This window comes from Miniopterus schreibersii (genome assembly GCF_964146895.1).
Source record: "Miniopterus schreibersii genome assembly, chromosome: 1".
Classification (NCBI taxonomy): domain Eukaryota; kingdom Metazoa; phylum Chordata; class Mammalia; order Chiroptera; family Miniopteridae; genus Miniopterus; species Miniopterus schreibersii.
The window spans coordinates 104,718,272-104,741,669 of record NC_138101.1 but is presented as its reverse complement, the minus strand read 5'-3'; the positions used below and the strand labels follow the sequence as shown (position 1 = coordinate 104,741,669).

The 23,398-nt window shown below is 37.3% G+C and overlaps 1 protein-coding gene across 1 annotated transcript in view; it reads right to left on the bottom strand.

Annotated features, from left to right (window-relative positions):
- REC114 (REC114 meiotic recombination protein) overlaps positions 1-23,398 on the bottom strand; it is a gene marked incomplete at both ends in the record, with an annotated part of 130,107 nt that overhangs the window by 68,458 nt on the left and 38,251 nt on the right. Inside the window, one exon of the mRNA XM_081144191.1 lies at positions 17,729-17,818. Coding sequence (XP_081000317.1) covers positions 17,729-17,818 — 90 coding nt within the window. The remainder of the gene's footprint in view (positions 1-17,728; positions 17,819-23,398) is intronic.

Here is a 23,398-nt window from a genome sequence, read left to right as displayed (position 1 = left end):
CCCAGAGCCACACAACCCAGTCTCTCCTGACCCAGTCTCTCCTGACATGAGTCTGCTCTGAGCCTCCCTCCCTTTGTGGGAGTCCAGGGTGAGTGGCTACAAATGAGATTTTGTGCATTGGCCCTTTAAGAGGGCACCTGGGTTTCTAGTAGTCTCCCATTTCTCCCTGGTGAAAAGAATCCCCACTGATTTTCACAGTCAGATGATATGTGGGCTCCTCTTCCTGGCTCTGGTGCTCTGGGCTGGGGAACCCAGTGCTGGGTTGAGACCCCACGCTCCTCAGGGGGCACTCTGAAGCTGAGATAACCCTCTGGATTTTCAGCTATGGTGCAGAACCAGAAATTTTTGAGTCTCTACCTTTCCTACCAGTCCCTATGTAGCTTCTTCTGTAAATTCTTCCATTCAGTTAGTCTTCGATTGGTTATTCAGGTTATTGTATAATTTAGTTGTAATTCCAATATGGACTTGGGAGAAGGTCTGTTGGGTGTGGCAGGGAGGGGCTTGTAGGTCTCAATGTCCCATCCATGATGCTGACCATCCTGCATGTGCACATGATGGTGACCTTATGTAAGCATGGGCAGTGGAATGTGACTGCACATGCAGCTTAGTCTTATGTAATCGGCTCCCTTATGTAATGGTGATCCAGCATGATGCAACTGCACATGCAACATTAGCACACTGCTTGCTATAGTCTATATAACCAGCATTGTACACAATAAAGGTGGAATCGTCCTCTCAATGTCGGCTCCGCAGGCCTTCTTTACACTGGGGATCTCACCTCCGAAACACCCCTTGCAGCCTCCCTCCCCCAACAAGGTAAGTATAACTTCTCCCTATTCCTAAAATACCCATTTTGATACCTTTACTTCCAGTCTGTGTGTATCTTTCCATCTGAAGTGAGTCTCTTGTGGGAAGTATTTGTAAAGGTCTTGTTTTCATATCCATTCAGGCATCCTGGTTTTTGATTGCTGCATTTAGTCTGTTTACATTTAAAATAATTATAGACAGGTATGTAGTCACTCTCATTTTATAAATTGTTTTCTAATTGGTTTTGTAATTATTCTTTGTTCCTTTCTCATTCTCTTACTCTCTTCTCTTGTAATGTATTCTTCATTTCAGTTGTTTATAGTCCTCATTTTTGACTGGTTCTTTTTTATAGTTCTTATCTCTTTGTATAAGTTTGGGTGTTTTTTCCACTACCTTGCCTTCCAAATCACTGATTTAATCCTCTTCTTCATCTAATCTGCTATTGATTCCATCTAATGTATTCTTCATTTCAGTTATTTATAGTCCTCATTTTTGACTGGTTCTTTTTTGTAGTTTCGTAGTTCTTTTTCGTAGTTGTATATACGACTTTCTGTAGTGTTGTATCTGAATTCCTTTCTCTTTATTTCTTGTATACCTCTTGTAGATTTTTGGTTTATGGTTATCATGTGCTTCAAATATACCAAGTTATGTTTACAGCAGTATATTTTAAGTTGATGGCCGTGTAAGTTCCAGCACATTCTAAAATCACTACAATTTTTACTAACCTCCTCTACGTTTATGTTTTTGTCATTATTTTTTACTTCTTTTGTGTTTGTGTGTATAGCTTAGTTTATTGTTGCAATTACACATTTTCTTCCTATTTTTCCCTTTTATCCTTTGTACTAGCTTCATAGCTGGTTAATATACTGCTTTTATGTGTTTGCCTTTGTCAGTGAGAATATGTTTCTTTCCTCTATTTTCTTATTCATATATATATTTTTATCCTCACCCGAGGATATTTTTTCCTTTGCTTTTCAGAGAGAGTGGAAGGAAAGAGGGGGTAAGGGACATTGATGTGAGAGAGACACACTAATTGGTTGCCGCCTGACGCACTCCAACTGGGGCCAGGGATCAAGCCTGCAACTGAGGTATGTGGCCTTAGCTGGAATCAAATCCCAGGACCCTTCAGTCCTCATGCTGACGCTCTAACCACTAAGCCAAGCTGGCTAGGGCTTCTTATTCATACTTTTTATCTTTTCTTCTTAAAGAAGTTCCTTGAACATTTCTTGTAATACTGGTTTAGTGGTGATGAACACATTTTGGTTTTTCTTGTCTTGGGAACTTTTTATTTCTCCTTGGATTCTAAATGATACATTTGCTGGGTAGAGTAATCTTGATTCTATGTCCTTGCCTTTAATCACTTTGAATATTTCATGCCAATCCCTTCAGGCCTGCGAAGTTTCTATTGAGAAATCAGCTGGCAATCTTATTATGGTAGCTTTCTTGTACATAACTAACAGCTTTCCTCTTGCTATTTTTAAGATTCTCTCTTTGTCTTTAACCTTTCGCATTTTTATTATGTGTGGATCTCTTTGGGTTCATCTTGTTTGGACTCTCCTGTTTGTAAATGTCTGCATTTTCTAGGCTTGTATGTCTATTTCCTTTGCCAGGTTATAAATTTTTTCCATCATTTCTTCAAATAGGTTTTCAATTTCTTGCTCTCTCTCTTCTAGTTCTGGGCCCCCATGATGTGAATGTTGGTGCACTTGATGTTGTCCCAGCAGTCCCTTAAAATATCCTGATTTGTTTATCATCTATTTTCCTTTTTGCTGTTCTGATTGGGATTTTTTCCACTACCTTGTCTTCCAAATCATTGATTTGATCCTCTTCTTCATCTAATCTGCTGTTGATTCCATCTAATGTATTCATTTCAGTTATTTATAGTCCTCATTTTTGACTGGTTCTTTTTTATAGTTTTTATCTCTTTGTATAAGTTGTCACTGAGTTCATATATTCTTTCCCTAAGTTCACTGAGCATCCTATAACCAGTGTTTGAACTCTATAGCTGGTAGATTGCTTGCCTCCATTTTATTTAGTTCTGTTTTTGAAGTTTTTCCTATTCTTACATTTGGGACATGCTTTTTTGAATCCTCATTTTGGCCAACTCCTTGTGTTTGTTTCTATGTATTAGGTAGAGCTGTTATGTCTCCTTGTCTTGGCAGAGTGACTTTATGTAGATGGTGTCCTATGGGGCCCAGTGGTGCAGTCTCTGTGGTAGCCTAATCTGAGACCCCTAGGAGTGTCCCTTGTGTTGGTTGTGTGTGTCCTCCTGTTTAGTTGAGCCTTGATTGCTGCTGGCACATCAGTGGGTGAAACTGGCCTTCAGGCTGACTGGCTGTGAGTTCTGGCTGTGTCCATAGTGGACAAGCTGTTGTTCAGGGGCTGACTCCGAAGAGGGGGGTTTGCTTCAGTGGATCTCTGGTGTCTGCTGAGTACATCCTTTGGGTATGTGGTCATAGAGCTAATTCAGTGTTGCTCTGGTGTGGTCTGCTGACAGTCACCAGTTGTGTTTTTTCTGGGGCATCTTGGAGCGGCTCCAGTGTAGGTAAACATTAGCTGCTGCCGGTGCCTGAACCAGAGACACCTGGTAGGAGCTACAAAGTGATCTGTGGTTAGTAGGCTTCTCAGAGAGGCTATCCTGCAAACCAAGGCTGGCTGGCACTACTACCAGGCTTGGGGCTGCTTAGCAAGAGGTATAGGGCATGCTGAGGCCAGCTGCTACTAGTTTGGGGTTTGTGGAACTTTGAGATATTTTAGGAAAGTCTGTAGCACAAGCTGAGGCAGGCCATTTGTGTGAAAAAGCCACTGAAAGAGATCTGGATGGGCAAGACGAATGGTGATAGCCTGGTTGAGAGGTCAGACTTGGCACCCACCTGCACTTGTAGGCTCGGTGGGGGTGATGGCTCAACAAAGGAACAATGTTGATTGCTAGTACTTCTGTCCTGAAGAGAGCTGCCCTGACCCCTGCTCCTTCAGTCCTCACCCTGAAGTTAGTCAATTAATTTCCTCCCCATATATCACTGGCACTTTTTGAACTGCTGCCCCCATGCTGAAGTTCTGAATGAGTGAGTCTGTGAGTAAGTGAATCTGCATGGGCCCTTTAGGACCTGTAGCACCTAGGTATTTAGCAGCCTGTTGTCTTTCTCAGACACAAACCTCACTGGTTTTCTCAGCCAGATGTTATGAAGATTTCTCTTCCCAACATAGAGCCCTCGGCTGGGGAGTCTTTCTGGGACTGAGACCCCTTGATCCTCAGGAGAAACCTCTGCGGCTGGGATATCCCTCCCACTTCTTAACCACCATATGTGGGTATGGGACGAGCCCACTCCACATCTCTGTCCCTTCTACCAATATCGGCGTGGCTGATTCTTTATATCCTTAGTTATAGAAATTCTGTTCAGCTAGTCTTCAGGTGGTTCTCAATGACTGTTGTTCTATAATTTAGAGGAAGCAAGCACAACACCTACATACTCTGCCTTCTTGAGCAGAAGTTCCTACACTATTTCTAATAGCTAAAAATTGGAAATTACCCAAATATCCATCAATAAGACAATGGATATGTAAATTGTGATATATTCACAAAATGAGAATGGAAAGTCTATAACTGCACACAATATGGACAACTCTCATAAATACAATGAGTAAAAAAAAAAGCTGGACACAGGAGAGTCCTGTATTTTTGATTTTTATGTAAGGTACGAAAATAAGAAAAATTAATGTGTACTGTCAGAAGTCAAAATGATGGTTAGCTTTTGGGCAGGTGGTGGTATACAGCAGTGATTGGAGGAGAACATGAGATAGGTTTCCAGGTATAAAATATATAAGTCATGGGGATGAAATGTACAACATGGTGATTATAGTTAATAATACTATACTGCATATTTGAAAGTTGCTAAGAGAGTAGATCTTAAAAGTTCTCATCACAAGGAAAAAAATTTGTAACTATGTAAGGTGATGCATGTTAACTAGAATTACTGTGAAGATTATGCCACAATAAACACAAATATCAAGTCATTATTTGAACACCTGAAATTAATATAATGTTATATATCAATTATAACCCCCAAAAGTTCTGTTTCTTAACCTAGCCAATAAGCATATAAAATATGTGCTTCATTAATCATCCAGGAAATGAGATTTAAACCACATGACACAGCATTACACAATACTGGAATACCTGAAATTATAAAAACTGACAATACCAAGTATTAGAGAGAATGTAGAGCAACATGGACTATGAAACAGTGCTGGTGGAAAAGCAAAATCATACAACCACTTTGAAAAATAATGGAGCAGTTTCTTATAAAGTTAAATATATACTTACCATGCAAACTGGCAATTCTACTCCTAGGTATATACTCAAGAGAAATGAAAACATTTGTCCACACAAAGACTTATATACTAATGTTCATAGCATCTTTCTTCATAATTGCCCCAAACTGGAAATAACCCAAATATCCATCACATGTGAATAGATAAGCATATTGTGGAACATCCATAAAATGAAATGGAATCTAATCAGCAATCAAAGAGAACATGATACACACAAAAAATGGAAAAATCTCAAAAACATTATGCTGTGTAAAAAAAGCCAAACATAAAAGAGTACATACCATATAACTCCATTTTTTTCAATTATTAGCAAAGGCAAAACTAATCTGTAATGATAGAAAACAGAGCAGAAAGACAAACTGTGGTTGCCTGGGGATGGAGATGGGTGGGTATGAGGAAACTTTTGGGGGTAAGAGAAATGTTCCACATCATAATTGTGATGTTGGTTTATACATTTATATACATTTATCAAAACTCAGTGAACTCAATAAATAGATTTTACTGTATATAAGTTATGTGCCAATAAAACTCTTTTCAAAAAAGCCAGTGACAAATCAAGAAAAAAGATTCCAACATGCAAAGATGAAATATATTTACTCTAGAGAGATAACGCCAACAACATCATCAGCAAAACCCAACTATTCTAACAGAAAATGGGAAGGACACTGCGGGTTTCCAGAATGCTGAAAAGCTCACAGAAACACGAGCACTGACAGTTTTCAGTGTTAGAAAATGACACATGTGAAACCAGTGCTTGTAAATATTCCCTTAACCAGAAGCTGAGATATTTTTCCCATATAGTACTACATATCACAACCATAAAAGGGCTATGGCTTAGCCAAAAGCGAAATTTTCCAGAGCCTGACAAAAACCAGTGTCATCAGACAACAGGATTAGGGAAAGCTCTGCTGAGATTCGCTGTATCTACTGCAGTCACATGTGGTCACCTTATTTCTAAAGATTATATTCCCTTTGCCTATTAAGCAAGGAACATAATCTAACTTCACTGTGTATGACTGTGTTTTCTCCTCCCACCCACCTGAAATGTATTAGTTGGCATTAGAAGTAAGATTGGCACAGACACACCAACACCCTTGTTACATGAGTTTGGAATGAGTGTTGTGAAGGCAAATGAGGGAACTGCTGCCTGAGGCAGTCTGGGTGAAGACGAGATAGAGAAGTTACATTATGTGAGGTTTTTATTCCTGGAAGAATTGTAAGAGAAGAGTCCACAGCCTTCTCTTACAGACAGTTGAGCCCAACAGATAATTTAAGAGAGGAAAGTCAAGCCCTGGCCAGTATAGCTCAGTTGGTTGGATGCCATCCCATGCACCGAAAGGTTGGAGGTTTGATTCCCAGTCAAGGCATATACCTAGGTTGCAATTCAATCCCTGGTCAGGGCGCGTACAGGAGGCAACTGATGGCTGTTTCTCTCTCACATCAATGTTTCTCTTTCTCTCCCTCTCTCCTTTCCACTCTCTGAAATCAGTAAAAACATATCCATGGGGGAGGATTAAAAAATAATGATAAAGAAAAAAAGAGGTGAGTCAAAATAGCCTAAGTCATAATTAACTGCTTTATCACTAACTAAGGTGGTGAGAATGCTCACAGATTCCTAAAGGGAGCTGAAAAGCCAGGGAGATGTGAGAGGTTTGGTAGAGGACCCTCTTATATGCCTCTCATGGGTAGTCAGAAACTTTTCAGGCCAGTAATACATAAGAGCTAAAGTTTATTTAGACGTGGGAAACTATAAAAATAGAACAGTGAAATGCTTAATTCTTTCTAACCCAACTCTCTCTGTAAAAGATAACAAAGCACAAACAAAAATAGTGATATTGATGCTGATGGTTTTAAATGTGTGAAGGGGGTGATAAAAAAGTTATGAAGGGCTCTGTCTTCTTCTATCCTGCCTGAAAGTGTTGCCAAGAAATGACTGATTCTAATTTAAAGAGTTTAACTATGTGAATGACTTGATTTTAAATGTTTGTGCTAGATCTTGACTCGCAGAAAATTCTGAAGTTGAGACTGTGATTTAAACAAATATTTTAAAAACTAACTGGGTTAAAATTAGTGTTTGAAGGTTCCAGAGTTCACTCATATAGGAATATATTTTCACTGGTAAATAGTAACACAATTTCTTTTGGAAGAACATTTACGCTGGGTGTGAAAAGTAAAAAGGAAAACAAAAAATATGATTGACCACATTTAGATATTAGAACCTTGTCTTGAGACTTTGGCTTCTGCAACTTCTGAGCTAGAAAGGAGATGCTGATAAAAGGTTGATCTTTATAGACTTACAATTATAAATAGAATATTTTTATTTGAGAGGTATGTTTGTATATTTATTTCCTAAGTAATAACAATAAACTTGAGATGAAGCATATTTAGTCAGCCACATTTTTAAAAAAGAATGTCATTGAGATGCTTTTCTTAATATTATAAATTGTGTTTTACATAGGAGGAGGTATTTATCCACCTACACTATGAACAAATTTGATGTTTATGAACATACCTGTTACTTTAATTAATTACTCAATATATAAGCAGTAACCATTTTATTATGAGTTAGGATAATTACCTGCAAAAAGTCCTCTTATAAAACTAATGCAATTTCTATACCAAATTTGTTGAAAGTTTTTTTTATCATAAAAGAGTGTTAAGTTTTACCAAATGCTTTTTTTATATATTGAAATGATGATATGATTTTTATCCTTCATTCTGTAAATTTATTCATGCATATTGAATCATAGAATATGTTTTTTAATTAAAGAAATATCACAAAAGCAGTAATAAAGTCCACTTTAAAAAAAATAATTTGAGAGAGGAGAAATAGATGGAAGTTCACTATGATCAGAAGCTCCAGCACCAGGAGTAGAGGAGCCAAGTAGGCAGCAAAGAAGCAGGCGATAGGAGCAATCTTATATTTAATGGTGACTGGGTGAGAGTACAGAAAAGTGCAGAAACCTGTGCCCCCACACCTCTATGTCCTCACCCTAAAAGGGGCTCACCATGCTCATCATACACCCAGCTCAAGTTGAAAGAGGAAACAAGGGAGAAGGAAATCATATGAGGCATAGCAAAAAAAAAAAAGCTGCATTCACCAGCTGGTGAGAGAGAAAGAGATGTATGTTTGGAGAGGTATTATAGTTTTTTTGTTTTGTTTTTTTAATCCTCTCCCAAGGATATGTTTATTGATTTTACAGAGAGGAAGGGAGAGAGAGACAGAGAGAGCGAGAGAGAGTGAGAGAGAGAGAGAGAGAGAGAGAGAGAGAGAAACATTGATTGGTTGTCTCTCATACATGCCCCAACCAGGGACTGAACCTGAAACCTAGGTATGATCCCTGACCAAGAATCAAACTCATGACCTTTTGGTGTTCAGGACAATCCTCCAACCAACTACATCGGCCAGGGCTATAGTTTTTTAAAAAATAAATTCTATGACTCAAAAAGAAAACCCAATCAGAAAACAGGCAAAGACCTTGAATAGATATTTCTCCCAAGAAAGTATATAAATTGCTAAGAAGCGCATGAAAAGATGTTCAACATCACTAATCATTAGGGAAATGCAAATCAAAACCACAATAAAATACTACCTCACATGCATTATGATGGCTACTATAAAAAAACACCAAGAAAATAAAGAGACTAAAAAGACAATGGGGAAAAAATCAGTGAAACTAAGAGCTTGTTCTTTGAAAAAATATCAAAATTGACAAATCTTTTGCTAGACTCACATACAAAAAAGAGAGGACTCAAATACATAAAATCAAAAATGAAAGAGAAGACTTTACAGCTGATGCCATAGAAATGCAAAGAATCATAAGAGACTACTATGAACAATTATAAGCCAACAAATTTTCAACCTAGAAGAAATGGATAAACTCATAGAAACATACAACCTACCAAGACTAAACCTTGGTATAGTCTTCAGAAATATAAAATCTGAACAGATCATTATACTAGTAAGGAGATTGAATCAGTAATCAAAAACCTCCCAACAAAAAAAAAAAGTCCAGGATGAGACGGCTTTACTAGTGAATTCTACCAAACATTCAAAAAACAATATCAATCTTTCTCAAAGTTTTCCAAAAAGTAGAAGCAGGATGAATGCTTCTGAACTCATTTTATGAGGCCAGCATTACCCTGATATCAACACCAGACAAGGAAAACACATGAAAAGAAAATCACAGGTCAATATACATTCTGAATACAAATATAAAAATCCTCAACAAAATATTAGCAAACTCAATTCAACAATACATTAAAAGGATCATACACTATGATCAAGTGGAATTTATTCCAGGGATGAGAGGATGGTTCAACAGCCTGATATACCACATAAACAAAATGAGGATAAACAATCATATGATCACCTCAACAGATGCAGAAAAAGCATTTGACAAAGTTCAACATCCATTTATGATAAAAAAATCTCAACAAAGTGAGCATAAAGGAACATAATTCAACATAATAAAGGCCATATATGGCAAGCCCACAATTAACATCCTACTCAATGAAAAGTTGGAAGATTTTTCTCTAAGATCAGTAACAAGGCGAGGATGCCCATTCTCACTATTTTTATTCAACATAGTACTGGAAGTCCCAGCCAGAGCAATTAGGCAAGAAAAAGAAATAAAAAGTATCCAAACGAGTAAAGAAGAAGTAAAACTGTCACTATGTGCAAATGATATAATATTATATACAGAAAGCCCTAAACACTCAATCAAAAAACTGTTAGAATAAACAAATTCAATAAACTTGTAGGATACAAAATCAATATATAAAAATCTGTTGTATTTCTATAAACTACTAGTGAACCATCAGAAAGAGAAATTAAGAAAATAACCTCATTTACGACTGCATCAAAAAGAATAAAATACCTAGGAATAAATTTAAACAAGGAAGTGAAAGACGTGTATGCTGAAAACTATAGGACATTAATAAAAAAAATCAAAGAAGACACAAATAAATAGAAAGATATTCCATGCTCATGAATTGGAAGAATTAATATTAAAATGTCCAGACTAGCCCAGCCAGGCATGGCTCAGTGGTTGAACATTGACCTAGGATCCAGGAGATCGTGGTTTGATTCCCAGTCAGGGCACATGCAGGGTTTTGGGCTTGATCCTCAGTCAGGGGGTGTGGGAGGCAGCCAATAAATGAGGACTCATTCATCACTGATGTTTCTCTCTCTCTCTCTCTTCCCCCCCATTCTCTCTCTGAAATCAATAAAGATATATATTTTTAAAACAAGACTACCCAAAGCAATCTACAGGTTCAATGCAATCTCTATCAAAATTCCTACATCTTCTAGGGCAAGAGAAACAAAGGAAAAAATAAACATATGGGACTACATCAAACTAAAAAGCTTCTGCACAGCAAAAGAAAACAGCCTCAAAATACAAAGGAACCTCACCGTCTGGGAAAACATATTTGCCAAGGATGAATCTGATAAGGGGCTAATTTCCAAAGTGTACAAAGAACACATAGCACTCAGCAAGAGAAAGACAAACAACCCAATTAAGAAATGGGCAAAGGACTTAAATAGACACTTCTCCAAAGAAGACATACAGATGGCCAAGAGACACATGAGAAAATGCTCGATGTCGCTAATCATCAGAGAGATGCAAATTAAAACCACAATGAGGTATCACTTCACACCTGTCAGAATGGCTATCATCAACAAATCAACAAACGACGTGCTGGCGAGGGTGTGGAGAAAGGGGAACCCTAGTACACTGCTGGTGGGAATGCAGACTGGTGCAACCACTATGGAAAACAGTATGGAGGTTCCTCAAAAAATTAAAAATGGAGCTGCCGTTTGACCCAGTGATTCCACTCCTAGGAATGTATCCTAAGAATCCTGAAACATTCATCAGAAAGGATATATGTACCCCGATGTTTATAGCAGCACAATTTACAATAGTCAAGATCTGGAAACAGCACAAGTGCCCATCAGTAGATGAGTGGATAAAAAAGCTTTGGGACATTTACACCATGGAATACTATGCAGCTGTAAAGAAGAAGAATCTCGTACCCTTTGGGACAGTATGGATGGACCTGGAGAATATTATGCTAAGTGAAATAAGCCAGGCAGCGAAAGACAAATATCACATGATCTCGCTTATACGTGGAATCTAAAGAACTTAATAAACTGATGAACAGAATAGATTCAATGACATGGAAGCATGGATGAGACTGATGAATGTCAGAGGGATGGAGGAGGGCGGGTGGGGGCAGGGGGAGAGATTAACCAAAGAATTTATATGCGTATATACACAACCCAAGGACATGGACAATGGTGGGGAGAGGGACTGGGGAGGGGGAAGGAACAGGGTGGAATGGGTCACTGGGGAGAAAAAGGGACATCTATAATATTTTAAACAATAATAAAATAAAATAAAAAAAAATTCCAATGGCATTTTTCACAGAAATGAAACACAGAATCCTAAAATTTGTATGGAACCACAAAAGACCCTAAATAACCAAAGCAATCTGAGAAAGAACAAGCTGGAGGCATTACACTCCCTGATTTCAAACTATTTACAAAGCTATAGTAATTGAAACAGTATGGTATCAGCAGAAAAACAGACACACAGAATAATGGATCAGAGTAGAGAGCCCAGAAATAACCCCACACATACACGGTCAATTAATTTATAACAAAAGAACCAAGATGGAGAAAGGACAGTCTCTTCAATAAATGGTATTGGGAGAACTGGAGAGTCAAATGCAAAAGAATAAAACTGGACTACTCTCTTACACCATGCACAAAAATGAACTCAAAATGTATTAAAGACTTGAACATAAGTCATGAAACCACGAATCTCCCAGAAGAAACCATAGGCAGTAAGCTCCTTGACAATGGTCTTGGCAGTGACTTTTGAATTTGACACTACAAGCAAAACCAACAAAAACAAAAATAAACAATTGGAGCTAAGTCTAACTGAAAAGCTTCTGCACAACATAAAAAAAAATCAACAAAATGAGAAGGCAAGATACCAAATGGGAGAAAGTATTTTTAAATGATATATCTGATAAGGGGTTAATAACTAAAACATATAAAGAACTCATACAACTCAATAGCAAAAAGCCAAACACTCCAATTAAAAAACAGGCAGAAGACCTGAATAGACATTTTTACAAAGAGGACATACAGACGGCCAACAGGTACATGAAAAGCTGCCCGACATCACTAATCAGGAAAACGCAAATCAAAACCACAATGACATATCACCTCATATCTGTTAGAATGCCTATTAAAAGGCAAGAAATAGCATTGGCTGGTATGGGTCAGTGGTTAGATCTTTGGCTCTTGCACCTAAGGATCTCGGGTTTGATTCCTTGTCAAGGGCACGTAACTGGGATGTACGTTTGATTCCTGCCCGGTTGGGGCTCATGCAGGAGGTAACCAATTGATGTCTCTCTCTCACATTGATGTCTCTCTCTCTCTCTCTCTCTGCCCACCACCTTCCGCTCTAAAAAATGAATGGAAAAAATATCCTCAGGTGAGGATTAACAAAAACAAACAAACAAACAAAAAGGCAAGAAATAAAGTGTTGATGAGGATGTAGAGAAAAGGGAACCCCTGTGCTTTGTTGGTGGGAATGTAAGCTGATGCATTCACTGTGGAAAACACTACAGAGGTTCCTAAAAAATTAAAAATGGAACTGTCCTAGCAGGTTTTGCTCAGTGGTTAGAGCATGGGCCCTCAGAATGAATGGTCCCAGGGCTCAATTCCCATCAAGGACACATACCTTGGTTGCCGGCTTGATCCCTGGCCCCAGTCGGGCGCATGTGGGACGCAATCAATCGATGTGTCTTTATCACATCAATGTTTCTCTCCTCTCCCTTCCACTCTCTATGAAAAGCAATGGGAAAAATATCCTCGGATGTGAATTTACAACAACAAAAATAGAACTATCATATGATCCAGCAATTCTACTTCTGGGTATTTATCCAAAGAAAATGAAAACATTAACTCAAAAAGATATATATGTCCCATGTTCACTGCATCATTTGCAACAGCCAAAATATGGAAACAGCCTAAGAGTCCAGATATGAATGAACGGATAAAGTAAATGTGGTGTATATTATACACAATGGACTATATTATTCAGCCATAAAAAAAATGAAATCTTGCCATCTGTGACAACATAGATGGACCTTGAAGGCATTATGCTAAGTGAAATAAGTCAGAAAAACAGATACTGGATGACCTGATTTATATGTGTAATTTAAAAACAAACAAACAAAAAAACTAAGCTCATAGATACAGAGAACAGACTGGTGGTTGCCAGAGATGGTGGGTGGGAAAAGTGGGTGAACAGGGTCAAAAAACACAAACTTCATGAGGAAGTAATGTACAGCATGGTGATTATAATTAATAATACTGCACTGCATATTTGAAAGTTGCTGAGAGAATATATCTTGCAAGGTCTCATCACAAGAAAAAAAGAGTAACTGCAAGGTGATGAATGTTAACTAGGTTATTGACCATTTCATATGATACAAATATCAAATCATTATTTGTATACCTAGAACTAATATAATGTCATATGTCAATTATATCTCAAAAAAGAAAATGACAAGCCTTAGTGAGGGCATGAAGAAATTAAACCCTTGTGCACTGTTAATGGGGTGTAAAATGGTGCAGCCACTGTGGGGAAAAGTATGGCAGAGGGGAGAGGGAGTATAAATGTAATACCAACGTGGAAAAAAAATCAATTGTGTTTCTACATAAAAGCAACAAAGATATTGAGATTTATAAAATTCTACTTATAGTAACAAACACTATGAAATATTTGTGGATAAATGAAGCTAAATATGTGCAAGACCAATTGTGAGAATTACAAAACACTGCTAAGAGTATATAAATAAATGAAGTAAATAAAAGATAAATAAATGCAGAGTTATAACATGTTCACAGATCAGAAGACTCAATGTTAAGACATTAATTCTCCCCCAAATGATTTATAGATCAAAGCAATCCCAATCAAAACCCCAGCAGGCTTTTTAAAATAGGAAATTGGATTCTAAAATTTACCTAGAAATGCAAATGACCTAAAATAGCCAGAAAAACTTTGAAAAATAATACAGCTGAAGTAATTATACTACTGATTCCAAAAATTACAACAATGCTAAGGTAAAACAGTGTGTTATTCGACTAAGGATACACATATAGGTCAACAGAACAGAAAAGAGGGTCTATAAATAGATCTACATATACATAGCAAATTGATTTTCAACAAAGGTGCAAAGGTAATTCAATGAGGAAAAGCTAGCTTTTCAATAAATGGTGCTGGAACAATTGTTATCTATGTGCAAAAAAATTTAAACTGGAACCTTAACTCTCCCAATATATTAAAAATTAACTCAATGTTTCCAGAAGTAGATTCCCTAAGATCCATGGTTATATTCCACATTTCAATACCACACTGCTTTAATTTAGGGGAAGAAGGCACTCTATACAAAATAATAATAAATATTAATATTATTAAAAAAATACTAAAAATTCACACAGACCATAAGCTTGAACTTAAGAGCTAAGACTAAAAAACTTCTAGAAGAAAACAGAAAAATATCACTGCAGTCTTGGAGTAGGCAAAAATTTCTTAAATAGCATACAAAAACATAAATCATAAGAGGAAAAAATTGGACTTCCTCAAAATTTTAGGCTTCTGCTCTTTCAAAGACACTGCTAAGAAATGAAAAGGCAAACCACAGAAAGGGAAAAATATCTGCAGAATGCATTTCTGATAAAAGAGCTGTAATCAGAATAAGATTCTTGTAATTCAAAAGACAGCTCAATTATAGTTAAAAAATATAAACAGACACTACACCAATAAGATATACAGATGGCAAATAAAGACATGAAAAGATGTTCAATATTCTTAATCATTAAGCGAATGCAAATTAAAACCACCATAAATTATACCCACTAAAATAGTTAAACTTAAAAAGACTGACAATATCAAGTGTTGGTGAGGACATGGAAAAGGAGAACCCTTATCATTACTTGGGGGAATGCACGTTTGGAAACAGTTTTGCACTTTGTCATAAAGTTAAACATAGATGTATCATAGGACTCAGCAACAGTTCCTCTCTCAGGAATTTACCAAAGAAAAATGAAAATATACATTCATACAAAGGCTTATATACAAATGTTTATTATACCAGTGTAATTCATAATAGTAAAAAATGTAAACAACCCAAATGTCTATCAAAAATTGAATGGATAAGCAAGTTAGGTTTATTTATACAACAAAATACTATTCAGTAATGAAAAGGAATAAACAATATGGATAAATCTCAAAAGGATTACGCTAAGTGGAAGAACCCAAACACAAAAGACTACATATTGTATGATTTCATTTATATGAAATTCTAGAAAAGGCAAAACTATAATGATAGAAAGCAGATCAGTGTTTTTGCTAGGTGCTGGGGGTGGACAGAGGGGATTGACTGCAAAGGGGTACAAGGAAATTTTTGGGGTTAATTGAAATGTTCCTATCATAACTGTGGTGGTGGTTATACAACTATACACATTTATCAAAACACATCAAACTGAACACTTAAAAATAAATTTTATTTTATGTAAATTACCCCTCAGTAAAAGTGACTTTTAAAAATAATTTAAAGAAAAATTTAAAAAATATTAATCTATATCTAAGTTATATATGTATATGCAATCTTCCCTACATTGTAGAGTTACCCCTATATATTTCTCAGTAGTGTCTTGGAATTTAATAAACTTGGTTTTGTAACTGCAGTTCAAAAATAATTCCACATACGACACAAAGAAACCACTACCAATTTGTAACAACATTTACCACTGGTGCAAACAGATGGAGCAGAGACACAGCACAGGGTAGCCCCTATTGTCTGAGAAAGCCAAACTGCATTAATGTCACCATTCAGCAAAGACCCACAATGTTGATAGCTTTGTGCTTTACACATTCCTCAGTCCACCATATGGGCTATTTTTCATTTGAAGCTGAAGAAGAAATCTTCTCTCTTGCAACTGATACAAGCTCTAACAGCAGCAGATAAAGCAAAACAGTACAACTACTGCTGCAGTTTTAAAGTCACAAGGAACACAAAGATGATTTACAGGTACCTCACATTCAAGGATAAGGCTATATTCCACTTAAGTGGAGAGATGAACGGTCACAGTGTCCAACTGTGGGATGCTACCATCATTTTATAATAGAATATATTAGGGATTCACCAAAATTTCATGTCTTTTCAATATATCTGACCTATTTATTGCTATTTCTCCCTACTAGAATGATGACACTCCACAATGACAGGAATTTTTGTCTTTGCTGTTGTTCACAGCTATATCCCTACTACCTAAAACGGTGATTTTCAAGAGGTGTGCTGCAAGAATTTTTAAAACATGCAATACCTTACTATTTAGTCAGGGGCACTGACCTCTTTTCCCTTAGGTTGTCAAATTTAAAAAAATGACAACAGCCAACACAACAATAGCTGGCTGGTGTGAATGAATCAAAATTATGCCTTCTTTTTGGTCAGGTCAGAAAAAATATATCTTTTGGTGTGCTGCCTAATTTTAATAATTAGTTTATGTGTGTCATGAGATAAAAAGGGTTGAAATCGCTGACCTAGAACAATGCTCAGAATTGTAATTGCTCAATAAATAAATCTGTTAAATGAATAAATTATGCCTATGTAGATATTCAGTAAATATTTGTACAAATTTATGTCTATGTAGACATTGTTTACAGCCAAACAATGTAAGAACTGCCCCTTACATTTCTTTTCTTATATAACTTCTTTGGTTGGAAGTTAATAATTGTTTTGTTTCCTCCTTCATTTTGTTTCTAATACCAATTCAAGCATAAACTTTCTTTTTTTAAAAAAATATATCTTTATTGATTTCAGAGAGAGGGAAGGAGAGGGAGAGAGAGATAGAAACATCAATGATGAGAGAGTCATTGATCGAGCCCGCAACCCGGGCATGTGCCCTGACCGGGAATCGAACCCCAATCGCCTGGATCCCAGGTTGACGCTCAACGGCTGAGCCACGCCCGGCTGGGCTCAAGCATAAACTTTCAAAGAGGATGATTCTTATTTTCTCCTTTACGTATTTCTTCATTCCAAAAATTTCCCACAATGTGTGTATTTAGAATAAAGAATAAATGCATGTTTATAAAATTAGAGTTTTATAGAGGCCTATACCAAGTAATAATAGCATGCTTCAAGTTTTCTTTTGGCTATTTCTTTAAATCTATCCCTCTTCATGCTGTTTACCCTATATGGAAAACCATCCACACATTTCTCTATAAATCTAGACTGTTTTCAACCCAATCTACAAAATTAAGATTCCTTTATAATACTCGTTAATCTCAATCTTTTGATCCACTTTGACTCCCAACAAAACCCTACTTTAGGGCAGGTAATATTAAGTACTTTTATTTCCCACTGTTATAGAACATTCAATAAATGCTTATTTGTTGAATCTGATGGATTTCAGTGAGACTGAGGAAGCAAGAGGATACAAAAATTAATGTAAAACTATGAAGATAAAAGTATTTGCATATTAAACTATATGCATAAAACCTACCAGAAGTGTTTGTCCTTGGGAAATGAAGAAATGACCTGATATAACTATGGTGAGAACAAGATACCCAGATTCTTCATTGGAGTCAAAAACCTTAAAAAAGAGAGAGAAATATGTATAAGACAATACATTTCTATAATACTAATAAACATAATACTGATAACCAAACTATCTTCTCACATTAATCTTCCTACCCTGAATGCTTCCTTTCCTCCCATTTAATCTGTAATCATTCCCTTAGAGTTTCAAGTTTATCCTTATATAGGGGCTAACATCTAGACTTCTTAAAAATATAACTAAAACCAGTATTTTGAAACAAAAATAATACTAGATTGAGAATCAAGAGATATAGGGCCAGGTCCAACCACTTTTCAGTGACATTTTAATAAATCATTAATTATCTTGAACCTCAATTTCCTTTTTGTAAAATGGAGACAATACCTTACAGGGGTGTTGTGAGATTTCAGAGTCTATTTCTTCAGCCACACAATCCATACTTCATAACTCCTCAAAGCTGGATGCTTCCTTTAGATGGGCTTTAATTTGTCAATGTCACTCTTAAAATACAGTGCCCCAAACTGACCATAATGCTCTTGATGTGGTCTACTTATCTCCCATTACTTACAGTAACATGGCCTATAATCACATTAAGCTTTTGAGAGGGTAGTCTCATTCAAGAGTGATCTTAGATCAATCAAACCTTCTGAAACTTCATCACCTCTGTTGGTAAATCATACTTTCACTTTCTTCATCTGAACCTAAATGTAAGACCTTGCATTTATCTCCGTTATATTTTTCCTTGTTAGATTTGGTCTACAGTTGTGGTGTAGTTGAGGCAAATAAATCAAAATGTCAAGGAGGACATGACTAATAGATACGTAAGAGAGGGATTTAGGTCTTAAGTGACTACACTGCATAGGTGGCTTTAATGTCAATCATAAACATCCTTGTATAAATAACAATAAGAAATTATTGACTCACCTTAATGTTCAAAGCTCAATTTAAGTATATTTTTATAAGATTACTGCATCCTATTGACAAATAATGTTCCATCTTATAGTTTCATATGTGGGGTTTGGAGCTTTAATGCTGTATTTAAACTCAAGATCTCCTACTGAGTTTTCTCTAATCCTCTTTAAATTCCAAACTTAAAAATCAAATAACATTTTAGATGTCAAGGTGGGGTATGTTAAGCCCCGCACTGTTTCCCACCGTAGTTGTTATTCTGCCTCTTTTCCAGTATCAGAAACTCAGTTATTTGTACGACAGTATTCTCATCATAGTTCAAATAGATTATTTTACATGTTTCACAGCCACTTAAAACCAGAAGGATAGCTAGCTAGGTACTAGACAGAACATGATGAAAAAATTCTTTGGGAGGCAATATGTTAACATGACAGTTTAACATTTTTCTTTAGAATTGTAACATGTATCCCCAAAAGTGTCCAACACTTAATAAAGCTCAATGAATGATGATGTAGCAAACATATAATCACCACCCAGGTGAAGAAACAGAACAATACCAGCCTTCCAGAAAGTACTCCAATCACTACCTGCATCCCACTCCTCCTAAGACAATCTCCCATCCTGACTTTTAACACTATAGTTCAGTTTTATTTATATGAATGGAATTGTACGCAAATAATTCTTTTATGTCTGGCTTCATCAATGTTGTTGCAAGTGCCTGAGTTTGTTCATTTTCATTACCGTAAAATACCATTTTATGACTATCCCACAATTTATTTTTGTCATTCTTTTGTTGATGAATATTGATTTCCAGTTTAGGTCTAACACTAACAATGCCATTATGAGCTTTTTTTAAACTTTATTTTCATTGTTGACACTATTACAGATGTCCCTAACCCCCCCTCCCCCCTTTGCTCACCTCCACCCAGCTCCCACCCCTCCTTCCTTCTGGCTATCCCCACACTGTTGTCTGTATCTCTGTGTTATGCATATATGTTCTCCGGCTAATCTCTTCACCTTCTTTCATCCAGTCCCCACTACCACCCTCCCCCTCTGACAGCTGTCTTATATATGCCTCTTGTGGGGTAGAAACACTCATTATGGAAATGCCAAGTCTTCCTAAATTATTTTATAATTTTTTTCAAGCAATGGGTAATGACTTCCAGGAGAGTCCCAGCAGACTTCTCCCCAAACCCTCACACCTAATTGCCCATTCAACATCTCCACTTAGAGGTCTAACAGTCATCTCAAAATTAACAGCCCCAAACTTGAAGTCTGAACCTTCCTATTCATTCATCTGTTCATCCATTCAATATTTACAAAGTGGCATCTGTTGCTTGTCACCAGGAGTAAAAGTCCAAACACTTCTGCCCACTGCATTTTGGTACTGGAGTCACCATGGAAAACAACACAGTCAAGCACCAGATGGAAGAGCACTTTACACACATGGAGAAGCAGCAGTAAGTTAAGTATCAGTAGTAATGTCGGTTTTCCGGTAGCCATGGGGTCCCTCTTGGCAGCCATGCAGGGCAGTTGGCCTGCGCTCACCCCTCTCATGCAATAGCAGAAGAACTCCCCTCCCCCAGTATTAGGGGACAGATACAGCAATGGGGTTGGCCAGCTGCTATATGATGGTTATGCAGAACAAAGGAGCACAGGCTGTGAGGACTCATCTCTTGGTAAAAAAGCATTCCAGGCCCATGGCCCATTCTTACAAGTCTGAGACGGGGTCAAAAGACTGCATGCACAGCTCTCTTTCTACACAAAGCATGTACCAGACAGTTGTAGGCATCTGGCTCCCAGTTTCCCATCTTGAAATACAGTAATTCTATCCTCCCATTTCCTTAGGCCAAAACTGTGGGATCATTCTTGAACCCTCTCCTTTTCTCATACCCATATGCAATCCATCAGCAAATCCTTCATGTCAACCTTCAAAATATTCAAAATCTAACCATTTCTCACAGGTCTGATCTGAGTTATCATCATCTCTAGTTAGATTATTATAATAACCTACTAACTGGATTTCCCATTTCTGTTCTTGCTCCCCCTTTCCAACACATTTTATTTTTAATACAGTAGGCAGAGTAATCCTTTGAAAACCTAAGTCATATCATATCATTTCCAGCTCACAGCCCTGCAGTAGCTTTGCATCTCATTCAGACTTATGCAAGGTGCTCCACAGTCTAGCGCTCCAATGCCTCTCTGCCCCAGCCACACTGCCCTCCTTGCTGCTTCTTGAACACACTAGGCCCATTCATGATGACAAACCTTGGGGCTTTTGCAATTGCTGTTCTATCTGAAATTATCTTCTAGATCCATATGACTTGATGACTTGCTCCATCTTCTTCAGGTCTTTTCCTTTTTTTTTTTTTTTTTTTAATCTTCACCAGAGAATATTTTTTCCATTGCTTTTTTTAGAAAGAGGAAGGAAGGAGGGGAGAGGGAGAGAAACATTATGTGAGACAGAGACACACATCAATTGGTTGCCTCCCACACATGCCCCAACGGGGACAGGGAACCTACAACCGAGGTCCATGCCCTTGGCTGGGATCAAACCCAGGAACCTTCAGTCCGTGGGCCGACACTAACCACTGAGCAAACTGGCTAGGGCTTCAAGTCTTTTCTTAAATGTCATCTTTTCAGGTAACACCTTTCCTGACCATCCTATTGAAAACCGCCACCAATTTCCCTGGTTACCCAAGCCAGATCACTCCTATTGCCTTCTCCAGCTTTGTTGATCTCCACAGATGTTTTTTCCATCTTATCACTTTTGTTACTCTATATTTACTTATTTAGCTCTCTGCCTGTCTTCTTTAAAAGATAATTGATAAACAGGATTATAAACAATACTCAATCCAAAAAAATGCAGAATAAGAATTAAAAGGGAACAAAGAACAGTTGGGAAAAATATAGAACAAAAAGCAAGATTATAGACTCACATCCAACCCTACTGATGATCACCTTAAAGGTAAATGGCTTAAAGTGCATTTCTTGTAGAAAACATATACAGGGTGGAATAAAAGCAGGTTTACAGTTGTTCATACAGAAAACAATACAATAATTAATAAATAATAATACAAGAATAAAGTCTGTTTTTCACATACTTACGACAATAAACCTACTTTTGCTCCACCCTGTAGTGTGGCTTACATTTTTATCCTAGTGCCAGATAAGATAAAAATATAAGATGCACCCAGCCAGCCTGGCTCAGTGGTTGAGCACTGACCTATGAACCAGGAGGTCACGGTTTAATTCCCGATCAGGGCACGTTCCCAGGTTTTGGGCTCAATCCACTAAGGGGCATGCAGGAAGCAGCCAATCAATGACTTTCTCTCATCACTGATGTTTTGTTTTTTCTTTAATCTTTATTGCTGAAAGTATCACAGATGTCCCCCTACCCCCCCCCCCACTGATCTCCACCACCCTGCATCCACCCCACTCCTAGGCCTTCCCCATACTATTGTCTATATCCCTGGGTTATGGATTTATGCATGTAAGTTCTTTGATTAATCTCTCCCCACCCACTCCCCCACCACCAACTTCCCTCTGAGGTTCCTCAGTCTGTTCCCTGCTTCTATGTCTCTGGATCTATTTTGTTCATCAGTTTATTTTATTTATCACATTCCACATATGAGTGAGATCATGTGATACTTGTCTTTCTCTGACTGGCTTATTTCACTTAGCATAATATTCTCCTGTTCCCTCCATGCTGTCCCAAAGGGTAAGAGATCCTTCACTTTTACAGCTGCATAGTATTCCATGGTGTAAATCTGCCAGTTTTTTAATCCGCTCATCTACCGATGGGCACTTGGGCTGTTTCCAGATCTTAGCTATTGTAAATTGCACTGCTATGAATATAGGGGTGCATAAGTTCTTTCTGATTGGTGTTTCAGGATTCTTCGGATATATTCCTAGAAGTGGGATCACTGGGTCAAATGTCAGTTCCATATTTAAATTTTTGAGGAAACTCATACTGTTTTCCACAGTGGCTGCACCAGTCTGCATTCCCACCAGCAGTGTACTAGGGTTCCCTTTTCTCCACATCCTCGCCAGCACTTGTCATTTGTTGATGGTAGCCATTATGACAGGTGTGAGGTGACTGTCCTTTTAATTTGCATCTCTCTGATGATTAGTGACTTTGAGCACTTTTTCATATCTCTCTTAGCCATCTGTATGTCCTCTTTGGAGAAGTGTCTATTTAGGTCATTTGCCCATTTTTAAATTGGGTTGTCTGTCTTCCTTTTGTTAAGTTGTATGAGTTCCTTATGTATTTTGGATATTAACCCTTTCTCAGATGTATCATTGGCAAATATGTTCTCCCATACAGTGGGTTTTCTTTTCATTTTGTTGATGGTTTCTTTTTCTGTGCAGAAGCTTTTTATTTTGATGTAGTCCCATTTGTTTATTTACTCCTTTGTTTCCCTTGCCCTAGGAGATGTATTGGCAAACATATTGCTATGAGAGATGTCTGAGATTTTGCTGCCTATAGTTTCTTCTAGAATTTTTATGGTTTTATGACTTATACTTAAGTCTTTTACCCAGTTTTGGTTTATTCTTGTGTATGATGTGTTAGTGGTCTAGTTTCATTTTTTTGCATGTGCCTGTCCAATTTTCCCGAGCACCATTTATTGAAGACACTGTCTTTACTCCATTGTATGTTCTAGCCTCTTTTGTCAAATATTAATTAAGCGTAATGGCTTGGGTCGA